At 46.9% G+C, this 13,115-nt stretch overlaps 1 protein-coding gene across 6 annotated transcripts in view; it reads right to left on the reverse strand.

Moving 5' to 3' along the window:
• KIAA1217 (KIAA1217 ortholog) overlaps nt 1–13,115 on the reverse strand; it is a 328,796-nt gene that overhangs the window by 41,609 nt on the left and 274,072 nt on the right. For 3 of the 6 annotated variants that reach the window (XM_057544720.1, XM_057544716.1, XM_007189882.2), the window contains 3 exons: nt 9,923–10,027; nt 9,395–9,444; nt 2,794–2,960 (listed from right to left, as the gene is read on the reverse strand). In XM_057544720.1, the coding sequence (XP_057400703.1) occupies nt 2,794–2,960; nt 9,395–9,444; nt 9,923–10,027 (322 nt within the window). The remainder of the gene's footprint in view (nt 1–2,793; nt 2,961–9,394; nt 9,445–9,922; nt 10,028–13,115) is intronic. The other 3 variants (XM_057544718.1, XM_057544719.1, XM_057544717.1) reach the window with 1 other exon arrangement.

The raw sequence follows: 13,115 nt of genomic DNA on the forward strand, positions 1-13,115 counted from the left end.
AATGGGTAGCCAGGGTTAAGAACCGTTCTCCGAGACTGGTAATTCACGCGAGACTGAGGAGCGGAAAGACAGGAGCAAAGTTTTCATGTTTTTTTGATCATTTTCTCAGGCTCCTTCACCTCCCTTCAACATTCTCTTTGCCCTATTTAAATCTATACGCCCCACAGTGCCTGCATCAAATTTCTGCTTTGGAGAATAATCCATCAATTCTGCAAATGAAATACTCAAATAGACTACGCTTGACAGTCTAGGATTTTCCCACTGATTTAATTATCTAATTACTGGAGCCGGCTGCCAAGCACAAACAGATTTCATTCGTTTTCACTATTTTATAACACAGTTCAAAGAACATTTGAATTTCTAATTCAATTTTTGTTCTTTTGAGACTGTTCTGGAGTTTCGGAGCTCTCTAATGATAGCTCCGTTATTGGGCTTATAATCATTTCGGGGGGTTGCACTTTACTTTTGGTGTATAATACATGTGCTGAGGGGGGGATTGGTGCTGGGATAGCTTAATTATTCTAAACTGGTTTTGTCTCAAATAGACTCCCCATAAAGCTGATGGGGGCACGGAGGATGCAAAGACCGAGGTAGAAATAAGAGCATCCAGGTTAGGAAACAAAGTGCTTCTCTTTCCCCACGTGCCTGTGCTTTAGAACTGTACCATCTCAGCTCAAGAGCACACCTGCTCTGTGTTCTTTACCCAGAAAGCCAGGAAAGCTGAGCAGCTCTGGGGCAATAAAGAAAACTGTGTGGTTAAGATAGTGTCCCGGACTTGACTATAGAACCTCTTTGTTTGAGAAGCTGTGATTTTGCAACTGAGCCTCCCCAGTTCATGGGTTACAAGGAGCAGCAAGTTGTGGGAGACCCCTCCCTCCTGGCCAGAGGACCAAACACTGCCGGCCACCAGCAGGGTGATGCTGCAGCCTCACACATCACGGCCTAGGTATCAAATTCGCCACACTTCAGGGCAATTCCACCTCTGCCCCAAACCAGCAAATGCTCACTTTTGAAAGCAGTAGGAACTACCATACACACGACGCATTTAGGAATTTTTTTCTTGTGAGGGTCCAACTAGGAGTGCACAATTTCCAAATGACCAGCAGGTGGCACTAAAAGGCAGATGCAGCGCAAGATGGGGGCTTAACCTCCATAACCCCCAGGTAAGAACCTGGGAGCCCACAGACCCTCTCTGGCCTGCACATGCGTCATCTGGCCTGCAGAGTACGAAATAACTGATTTTTAAATTACCTTCCACCAGTTTTAGAATGGGTACAGATATTTCATATAAAACCTCCAGATTCTCTTGAAATACTGAAACATCTAGAAACAATGGACTCTCATTCTACCAGGTCAAGAGCTGCCTGGAGCTGAGTGGCGACTGTCCTTTAGAGGGGCCAACTTGTCACTGTCTCTCGTCCACTCACCTAAGTTACCGCCAGACACTGTGGGCACTGGATTTTGTCACCCTGCACACACCCTCAGCCCAACCTGTACACTTCATTTCACTGCAAAGTGTCTTTAAAATCACCAAGCAAGGAGAAGCGAATGTAAAGGATGGGGAACTTCCCCGGTGACACGATTCAGAAGAGGATTTAAGTGAATGAGCACGGGCTGTCCAGGAGTCTGGGACGTTGCCTGAGAGGCAGAGTAGCCTTTGGAGACCTGAGCCTGAGCAGCCTGGTCGGTGATGGGACCTCAAGGCAGGCTCTCAAGCTACCTTCCCTTCTGTTTGTTCTCCAGTAGGTAGAGGGCAAGGGGAAATCAGCTTCTAAGCTTTAATCAGGCTGTGGAAAAGGCAGGACTCGGGCATCGGCGAGCTGAAGGGAGAGAGCAGCTGTGCTTTGAAGCCCTTTCCTTACTGGACTCACCAGCCCAGGAGCTTGCACCCCACTGAGGGCACCACGGCTGCGTGACTGCTCCTGGCTACGTGTGCCTTTTACTAACGTTTGGACTACGAGCTTTTCGAAGTCCAGGAGGAAGCCTGGGAATAGTCTGAACCAGCACTACCTCCGCATTCATCAACCTGCCACCAAGGGCAGAGAGGCGTGAGACTGATCTGTGGAGGAGACAGATGACCTCATAAAGATACGCCCTCCCAGTTCCTTATCAGCCTGAACCAGGGCACATGTTACCCTGCCTCGTCAGATTTATGGGATTTGTTCACCAAGACTCGTGACACGAAGGGTCATTTTTCCCTACCCTTTGATTCCTGTGTAGTTCATATATTCCTAACAATGGGAACGAGTAAGGAAAATATTGTGGCGCACACACACTATCCAAATAAAATGCAGATGTTTTTCTCAAGTCATCCACGATGGCTCCTTTTCCTTATGAATTCACCCTCCGGTCCGAACTCCTGTTTCTAAATACATCATAGCTCCCTGCAAAAAACCTGAGCTGCCTGCAGCACCTTCGCACATGCTCAGTGAAGCAGGAAGTCATAACTGGCTGTTAGAATGCTCCGCGGGCTCCTCTGCTTTCAGCTCTCCTCCAGAAAACAGAGGCTTAATGCTTTTTTCATGGGTAAAAGCACACACAGCTTAAAGAAGTGGCTACAGACTACCACTGCAGTGGAAGGCTCTAGACCAAGATTACGTGTGTGGGAGAGGAGACCACTGGGGAATGGCTCCTGCATCCTGGTCCTCAGTTATCCCTAGAAAGGATGGCGGAAAGAACCCCGAGAAGGTGCCACGGGGCCAGGGATGCGGAAGGAGGCGGATGGGAGGAGGAGGAAGCTGACTGTGGGCAGTTAAGGCGGCGGACACCATCCATAGGGAACGTGGTCTGTACCTGGAGCTGTCGCATCTGCTGGAGCTGGAGCCTGAGTTCGGCCACACTCCTCTTCATGTCAAGCAGGCTCATGTGGGCGGCGGAGGTGCTAGCAGGCGGGAGCTGGCTGGGGGGCCCCAAGGACTCCAGGGCGCCAAGAGGCTTCCCGCCAGAAACCTGGGGAGTTCCTAGGAGAAAAGAGCAGCAAAGTCCCTGAGAATGGCAGGAAGGAAAGTCGAAGCTGCAAGTCCCATCCCAACAGACTACTGGTAACTCTGAAAACGCCCATTTCCTTCATGATGAAAAAAAATCTTAAAAAATGACATTGGTTCTCTAAAGGGCAAAAAGAGGGAATCGAATTTAAATAAATTAAGGAAGGTGCATGCAGTGTTATAGTGTGTAGTCTGTAGAAGTCATGTTCTAGAAGTTTGGTGCTATAGGAAGGGAGATCACAGAGTGGTATGTACAACATGATGCCGTATTAAGGAACCAGCTGTCTGTCTATCTACCCATGTGTCTTCTTTAAACACACGGGTGTGCACAGAAAAAAGACAGATGTACATATAACAAAGTGTTAACAGTAACTCTAGCTGGTGGTATTCTGTGAGTTTTCTATTTTTGATATCACTACTTTTTGTATTTTAAAATTTGCATAGTGAATATCTATAATTTTTTGGGGGGGCGGCTGCATCACATAGCTTGTGGGATCTTAGTTCCCAGACCAGGGATCAAACCCGTTCCCCCTGCAGTGGTAGCATGGAGTCTTAACCACTAGACCACCGGGGAATTCCCTATAATTTTATAATAGAAAAAAATAACTTAAAACTCTGGGCCCTAACACAGGCTGCCTACTGTGACTATTCCCTACAGGCAGATGTAGCCCAAGAACACCCACTTAGTTCTGGGCAGAGACTTGGCCAATCACCAAGGGGAAACTAATAGGCACTGGGTACTCCCTTTGGGTTTCCAGCCCCAAAGAAGCAGGGCCTCTGCATACATCTCCTTTAGTGAGAAAATCAGGCATGATGCGAATATTCTTTAGGAGAAGAATAAAAAAAAAGGCAGCAGAGAGAAACTCTTCCTCAACAGTTTTGTTGCTGCCATAAACTTTTGCTCCCTGAGTGCAACTTAAATCATCCTCACGTAGTTCCTAAGTCCATCTGGGAAGGGCCTGATTTGAGCAAGTCTGTTTTAAAAATGTCCCCACAAAGGATCCCAAGTAGCGCTCACAGGATCAGCAAGGTGTGGGAATCAAAAGGGGACGCTGTTTCCTTTTTAGGACAATGCAAGTCTGTGGAAGAGGCTTCAAGTAGAGAGTAGACAGGGAATCCACAACACACAGACACACACACTCACTCACACCTGAAGGGGCTGTTCAGCTCTCTTTCCTGTAAGGGACAAAGTGGAAGGTTTGCTTAGTCCAGGCTGGCCTTGCACGGCAGAACCTTCTCGCTGCTCTGTGTACCTGGAATGCTTAGAGCACAGCGGCCTCTCTTTCCATCTAGGCTCAACAGCCGTGGAAACCTGTCCTTCCCCAGAACGCACAGCCCCGCAAGCCTCCCAGAGCTGCTGCCACGGCTACGGATGGTGCACCAGTGAGCAAGGAAGTGCCTCGAAACTGTCCTCTTACTTGCGTGGCCTCAGCAATGCCAACGGAGAGCTGACGGAGCACCGAATTCCTCACCCCTGGGTGCCCGTCCCAACAGAACCGGTCTGCCAGCTCTCAGGGCCCCCTTGGAGAGTCGGGGGAACACGTGGGAAAGCATCTGAAGGATTTACAAAGGAGACCGAGACCAGACGGTGAGCTTTTTGTTATCTTTATGAGCCAACTGGCCACTTGCGTCATCACCAGTCATGACTCTGACCGACTTTTGACCATCCCCCCCCAGATCAAAATCACCCTCGAAAGAGCAAGATTTGCCATCTCTGTAATTATTCCAAAGAGTGTTCTCTAACTGTGAAGGTCCTCAGTGAAAGAACATCCAGTAACATTTCCAATAATAGCAGCCTGTCCGAGTTAACACAGCACCTTCGAGAACAAGTATTCTGAGGGGATGACAATGAATTGGAAATCTTCCTTTAAGACTCAGTCAAGTTACTTTATCATCACTCCACATTCTCAGGCATAGGTGCGTGTGCACACGCACACACACACGCGTGCACGCACACCCACCTACCCTCACCACACAACCTCATCTGTACAAATAATGACACCATCAAGGTGTTTCTCCAACAAAAATGACACTGTGCTACCCAGCTACTCCTGTTCGGTAATGAGAACTGTCCTGCTAATTCCTCAGCCAAATGAAGGCACGTATTCCTTCAACAATCGTGCTTCTCCGTGTATGTTCTGAGGTCACCACTGCACCTCGCCAACATGCTCCGTGGAGGAGAGGCTCAAGTTTACGTGCCATCTGCCAGAGTTGAATACCGATAACGGGTTTAAAATATATCTTTCACAACCGAGTTTATGGAATCTATGCTCATGTATAAAATTTCCTCATCTATAACCTCTTAATCCACTAAATCCGGTTTCCAACTCCATCATTCACTGCACTGGCCCTTCAGAAGGTGGCCCGTGGTCAGCTGTCAACCCAACAGACGCTGGGTTGCCATGACGGCACCCTGATGGATGCTGCGCTTTGTCACTCCTTTCCTTCTCAGTAACTGAAACTTTCCTTTCCCTAGTCTTCTTCCCTCTCCACAGCCCATCTTGGTCAGCCTCTTTCCTAATTTCTTCCTTGGCCAAGCTGCTGAATCCTGGCCTGCTTCTTCTCTCACTGGACATGACTTCAAGGGAGGTCACTTCCACAACGCCACCCACCAAGGTCCTCCACATCTTTGCCTCCAGCACACGATTCTCTTTACATCCCCATCCCTTCATGTTGCTACAGGACTTTTCCACAAGCAGGTTGAATTCATTATTTCTACTCATTTCCCCCAAATCTCTTTTGAACTCATTTTAGCCAATGGCACTATTATTCACTCAAGTATTTAAACCAGAAACCTGGAAGTCATTCTCAGCATCCACTTCCTAGTTGTGTGACCTTGGGCAACTGACTTAACCTCTCTCTCTCTCTCTCTCTCTCCCCGTTTCCTCATCTGTAAAATGGGTGTAAGGGTGATTGTGCAGGATGATGGAATTAACACATATAAACTGCTCCGCCTGGTGTCTGGCACAGAAGGACCCCACTGTGATTGGCTGTGATTATTATTTTTTAAATTTTTAAAAAAATTTAGTTTATTTATTTTTGGCTGTGTTGGGTCTTCATTGCTGCACGTGGGCTTTCTCTAGTTGCGGTGAGTGGAGGCTACTCTTCGTTGCAGTGTGTGGGCTTCTCACTGCAGTGGCTTCTCTTGTTGTGGAGCGTGGGCTTCAGTAGTTGTGGCATGCAGGCTCAGTAGCTGTGGCTCGCGGACTCTAGAGCGCAGGCTCAGTAGTTGTGGCGCACGGGCTTAGTTGCTCTGCAGCATGTGGGATCTTCCTGGACCAGGGCTCGAACCCGTGTCCCCTGCGCTGGCAGGTGGATTCTTAGCCACTGTGCCACCAGGGAAGCCCTGGCTGTGATTATTTCTCTAAGCAGAGTGAGGGGGAGGAGCCCCTGCTGGCCTCCACTCCCCACCTGGAGTGGCAGCAGGTGGCAGTGGTGACAGGCTGAGAGCTATAGGCAGGTGCCCCAAAATCTATGGATGGAGCTGGATCTGGTGGGTGGGGACCCTGAGTGGTAAATGAGTTCCGCTTCAGATTAGTCACGGGACCTGGGACCCGCTCTCTGAACCCACATGTGGGGTGGTCACATGCTAGTCTAGGGAGGAGAGTCAGCAAGCAGTTTACCCTCAGAGCCTCCCTTCCCTGCACCTCACCCTCTCCAGGCAACGGCCTCTTCTTCCTCCTACCAAGTCCGCTCTTAGGTAATTTACTTCAGTCAGGTATATCTTAATATAAATCTTACTAAGTACACATTTGATGGGAATTTAATGGGTTTGGGGTTGGCCAGACTGGCTGCGAATCTTACTATCTCCACAGCTAACATCTTCTTTACAGGGTTATGTGTTTAAATGACACAATACACTATAAAACACATGCGATGACTGTGAAATGGGAAGTTCCGTCTGTTCTCTTATACCCACAGTAAACCAAATATTCCTAAAGTAACAGGAAGTCTGGGTTTCCCTTTTTCATGTACCCTTGGCCAAATGAGCTTCCTTGACTTACTGCATAATTCCGTGTACTTGTCTACAGAACAGGGATAATACTTCTCGTTGCTAACTTCCTAGGATTCTGGAAGAATATATTTTGCACATCGTACAAGGCTGCTATGGCAACGAAAGCCCTGTGGACCACATGTAGCCCTGACAGATTAGAATGAGAAAGACCAACCTCAGCAGAGATGCAGGGGAGCAAACCCACGTGTGTGTTGCCAGTGGCATCGAAAATTGGCCCAGCCTTTCAGAAAACTGGCAGTGTGTCACCAGTACTACTCAGCTGTTTATCCCTTTGGATTTATTAATTCCACTTTGGGAAATGCATCCCAAAGAAATTACACCTGCTCCTTCCCCCATGCTTCAAAAAAGACATTTGCAAACTTTTTCAAAACGAAGAAATGAAGCAACCTACATTTCTTTAAAGGGACTGGGGCACCTTAACACAAAAGGATGAGATATCGTGACAGGTTGGTGGAGCATGTTGATGCGTGTCATGTGTGTATGGATGTGTGTTCAGTGTCCTCATCTGGAACATGGGAATCATGAGTGTACCGATCCCATGAGGCTGTGTCAGGGGGTAACAAGTTCGGGTTAGAAAAGCACTTAGAACAGTGCCTGGTACATAGGAAACTTCACTAAATGCTTCCTATTATTACTATTAATTATTATTTTACCAAAAGAGAAAAGGAATAAAGAAGAATACAAAACAGCAAGTACATATTGATTAGAACAATGGTATTGGATATGAATCATTTCTAGAATAGAATCCAGAGGAGTAAAATGTTTTAGTGTTTGGTAGCTTCCCCCTCCCAACCCCCCAACTTTATTTGTTATAATTGACATGTAACACTGTACAACTTTAAGGTGTACAATGTGTTGATTTGATACACTTACATACTGCCATACGATTATTACCTAACTTGCCCATCCTGTCACATAATTACCATGTCTTTCTTGGGGTGAGAACATTTAAGATCTATTCTCTTGGCAACTTTCAAGTACATAGTTCAACACTGTTATCTACAATCACCATGCTGTACCTTAGAACTTATTCATCTTCTAACTGGAAGTTGGTACTTTTTGACCAACATCTCCCATGTCCCCCACCCCTGGCAACCACCCTTCTGCTGTTTCTACGAGTTCAGTTAAGTGCCTTTTTTTTCTGTTGATTCATAATAGATCAGAAAATAGATGAATAAATATCTCCAAAGCAAACTGGCAGTTGCTATGAAGACAAGCTCAGCAATTTCCATGAAACAATTCTCCGCTGCCACCAAGGTCACTGACTGATTTCTAAGTAAGCCAACCAATCCCATGAGGACTGGGAATGCTGGAAGAGCAGCCCTGCTGGCTTTACGGCTGAAGGACCTGAACTTGGCTAGTGCGGAACCAGGACCAACAGACGTCTCAACTTAAGTCCCCAGTTCTGTCCATTCTACCATGTGGCACTACGCTTTGTGGCTTCCTCCAAATTAGGGGTTTCGCCCAACTTGCCACATGCTGACTGAGTAATTCAGTAGCCAAGCATGTCCCTGGTGACGATTTCTATTTCTAACCCAAGGGAAGGGAAGACTTCATATTCTTGAGAGAGGCCCACCTGGAGTCTGCAGGATACGATGGACATCAAATATACCTGGATACTAGCAAAGCGCACAGGGACAGAAACTGGGGCCTCTTTGAGGGGCGCTGGCATTTGAAAGCAGGCCCTGGTCCAAGCATGCCTTCTTCTCCTGCCTTGACCCATGGGGGCTCCCTATCAGCTCGTGTCCCCTTCTCATCCGGTCACATCCTGCAGCTGGGCTGAGCCCCTTCCCCAGGGTAGAACCTCCCACTGCCTTCCCTTTGCACTTAGAATAGTATCTAAATTCTTCACCATAGCATCTGTACCTGCTTTGCTCTCTACTTGAATGGCTCTTTCCTTCTGTCCTCATCCTTTTGGCCTCAGTTTGTTTTACTTCCTCAGGGAAATGGCCTTGGTTGAGGCCAGCTCTGTTGGGTAAACATTCATCCTGCACTTTTTCGTAACACTCAGCACACATATAATGACCTGTCCCACATCCATTTTCTGCATCGGATTAGGGAGTAGGGAGCCCTGCCCTAGTGATGCCCACGGTCCTGGTCCAGTATCAGGCATAGAAGTATCTGTTGGATATATGGCCTCATAAATGAATAAATGAATGAGGAAGTGAATAAATGAATGAAGACTGAAGGAAGAGGACTAAAGACCCCCCCTGCAAATTAATGACTCATCTGGAATTTCAGCATTAAGCAGGGAAGGGGTGGTGTAGGGAGTTACCCCAGAAGCCTCTGAAGTTGCACCAAATAGGTGACTTGGGGAGAGGTTAATACGTCTGGAAGCAAACCAGGCTCATCAAAGGCAGCCTCCAGGCCTCCTGCAGGTCTGGAGAACACTCACCTGCACCATCTGTGTGGTTCTTATTGGCTGTGGTTTTCATCATTTTCTCGCTGAAGGAAAGAAAAAGAGAGTCAGCGATACAGTTTCTCAAATGCGTTTCCCCCCTTCCATTCACTATTCTAAGCAATCAGCAGCAGCTAGTGAGGGTAGTAAGCAATGAAGGTATTTCCGCATCAGCACCACTACTGGCCGGGATGGAAAAGGCTTCCCAGGTGTGCAGCTGAGGCACGCTCATGGCTCTCAGATGACGGAGGATGTGGATACATGTGGATGGTGGCGGCAGGCGCTGCACAGCGGTCCATGAAGCCACATGCACTGGGAAGCCCATTTGCCCTTCTTGGGCCAAAGAATTACCAGAAATAGACAAGCAAGCAAACAAACCATGACTCATAGAGATGTGGATATTTTCAGCCTTGAAATGATTACAAGAAAACGATTGGAATGAATGAATGATCTTAATCATTAAAGAGAAACAGATTGAATTACTTTGAATTGGTTTGCTTTCTTTTTTTTTTTTTTTTTTTTTACCTAGATGCATCTTTGCTATTACTTGTAAGGGGCCCTTTAAAAAGCGCAGACTGAACAAGGCCAGTTAAACTGGCAATCTGTTTCTCCATGGCTTGCATCCTCTCTCTGTAAAACAAGAGAATTGTTTGTTAAAGCTTATGTTGACTTTCAGACTGGTTTGTCTAGGTGAATGATCATCTGAGGGTTACAGAAGTTCCACTTAGCAGGCCTCCAAAGTTCACCCCAACCTGGCTTGGGGAAGCTAACGAGCCTGCAAATTCCCACTGAGCTCAAGATTTGATGGTCAGAGTTTAGTATTAACCCGATGACCTTACTGAAAAGACACTGGACAGACCAGCAGAGGCCTCATGGAAAACGGAAAAGCTTGGAAACAATTCTCTTTGTGCATCTTTGTGTTTTTGAGCCTTTCTGCCCTTCTTTTACTATTTGACCTCTGCACCAGCGGGGGCCCTAGGCCACTTCTGAGCTGTGCTCCTCCCCGCAGCTGGGAGGCTGCTGACTGATTTTGGTGTAAATGATGGAAATGTTCGTTGTGTGTCTGGAGTAAAACTTGTTGTAAAGCCCAAGAGCAACACAAAGCGAATGTCTCTTACGAACATGGAAAAGTGTGCTTGAAATCAATGTTTCCTTGAGAGTAGAGGGTCCTCAAATCAGTGTCATAGGAACCTGGGGGCTTTTACAGGATCAAGCAGGAAAACAAATACCCCTAACAACTTGTTTATCTCAAGACCCGAATAAAAACTTCCCAATTTTGATATTATGCACAGATACTACACCTCTCTGTTCAGGGCTCTCCAGTGCCATGCACAATTCATGTAGCTTTTGAAACTGGCTCACATTTCTGTACGTCAGACAATGGCAGTGCCATGGAGCTATTACCAGTATTCCCAACACATTATCAAAGCACCACCACAGAGTGACCTCTGCTAAGGACAGCCATCACACACGCAATGACATGTGAATTCAGTTATACCTACTTGGTAGTTCAAGACAATAAAACAGAGAAGGGAGAAGAGTTAGAACAGTGTGGACACCTGGACTACCATCGTATCCCATCAGCAAGTGTCTAGTCCCAGCCTGAGACAGAAAAGGGACCCCATTCTTCACTGGGGGTCTCAGTCCCACGGGCCTCTTGTAGTATGAGCAATGGTGATGATTCCTGGGCTACAAACAGCACTTTCAGACACTGTGGCTTTTAAATACAAGCCAACTACTTTATCTGGTACCCAACAGAAAAAGTCATGGTGGCCTGTTCTTTCACTAGAACAAAATAACTGGTTATGCTGGACTTCACGAGAGATGCTGTATCTGTATCTTGAACTTCATGGCAATCGAGGATTTTCAAGGGTAATTTTGTTCATACACAACTTTTTGGTCTTGCGTTTTGCCTTTGGAATATAACTCTTAGTGCCGTAAAAAAAACATTGAGATTCATTTCCCAATTGCAAACTTCTGACTTCAGAATTCCATGCATTTTCTTTAGTTTAAAATGGATGGTTGTGTCACAATATTGGGTTTTTTGGATGTAAGTCGTGCAGTCTGGAGAGTTAATGGTTGTCAACCCACTGGGGGGAAAAATTAAGTATTAATAGTATGATCTCTTTGTTCTAATAGTGTGGAAAGAAGAAATCTCAAACAGTGAGAAGAGATATGCATCTACCCGGAGTGACTTTCCAAGTGTTTCCAGGCATAGCTGTGAACGCTAAACCTCAGAGCTGAAGAGCATTTTCAGTTATATGTGTATTCTTGGTGGCCTGTCTGCCATTAAGCAGTGCATTGCCAAAGAGAAAAATAAGAAATTCCACTCAAGAAAGCAGGTTAGTAAATACCCATTGGCGACCCCAAGTTTATCAGACCCAAGTTGCATGGCACCTTGGAAACGATGGGGTGGTGGCTGGTCTCCACGGGCCGGGGGAACAGACTCACACAAATGAGCTCTCGGGAAATGGACCACTTCTGGGGGGACCTGCTGAGCTCCAGGTAGAAGTTGTCCAGAACCCCCATTCTTCCCACAGTAATGCTGGAAGCCAAACTCGAGGCCCTAAGAGCGGCGGAGAGCTACCCCGAGATGTATGACTTTACTGCTCTTATTCAATCCTAGGCAAATGCAAAGGATTTCATTTCTTTTAAAATGGCAGGACATTCTTAGGGTCTAGACAGCTTTGGTTATTAGGAAGAGGCTTAATGGGTTCTGTGAAGCTGTAGTGCAGGATACGAAGGTGTGGAGACAGACTAACTACACTCAAGAGACAATAATATTAAGAGATGTAAACAGTAGGTAAGTCCACAGATGCAGAGAATAAGCAAGAGTGTGGTGGGAGAGGAACGGCAGATGGATTCCAATGCTGGCCTAGGCACGGTCCTGATTAGGGCTAAATCAGTGTACTCTCTGGTCCCTCTCTGGTCACCAGCTTTCATTAACTGGTCTAACAAAGGAGGGCAGCAGCATTAAAAACTGAAACAAAGCACCAGAATCATTCCAGATTCAAGACATTGACCGTCAACAGGTTCATCACTGTGGTGAGAACTGCCGAATGGTTCAGCACAGGTGGGTCCTCTCAGAGGGGTGTCCACAGGGCTTCGTACATGCCTTTGGCATCCTCCTTGGCTCAGTAGGTACTTGGCTTCTCACCCATCTTCCGCTAGACAACGGTTTCAGGATGCAGAGAAAGAAAACCCCCAGATGGCACCCCACTCTCCTGACTCCCCAGGGATGATGTTGACGTAGGAGGAGGGTCTGGATGCTGTGGAACAAAAGCCCTGCGTCTAGTCCGGATATACACACACTTGTTCTCCTTCTTGTATCTGTACATCTAGTCCGGATATACACACACTTGTTCTCCTTCTTGTATCTGTGCGTCTAGTCCAGATACACACACACTTGTTCTCCTTCTTGTATCTGTGTGTCTAGTCCAGATACACACACACTTGTTCTCCTTCTTGTATCTGTGCGTCTAGTCCGGATATACACACACTTGTTCTCCTTTTTGTATCTGTGCATCTAGTCCGGATACACACACACTTGTTCTCCTTCTTGTATCTGTGCATCTAGTCCGGATATACACACACTTGTTCTCCTTCTTGTATCTGGAGGACAGGACTGGATGCTCCTTGGGTGGCCTCCTCCAGGCTATGTCACCAGTGGGGTCACCAGGAAGGAGACATGATCTGTCAGAACCTTGAGAGTTCAGTA

Source organism: Balaenoptera acutorostrata, chromosome 3, assembly GCF_949987535.1.
Source record: "Balaenoptera acutorostrata chromosome 3, mBalAcu1.1, whole genome shotgun sequence".
Classification (NCBI taxonomy): Eukaryota; Metazoa; Chordata; class Mammalia; order Artiodactyla; family Balaenopteridae; genus Balaenoptera; species Balaenoptera acutorostrata.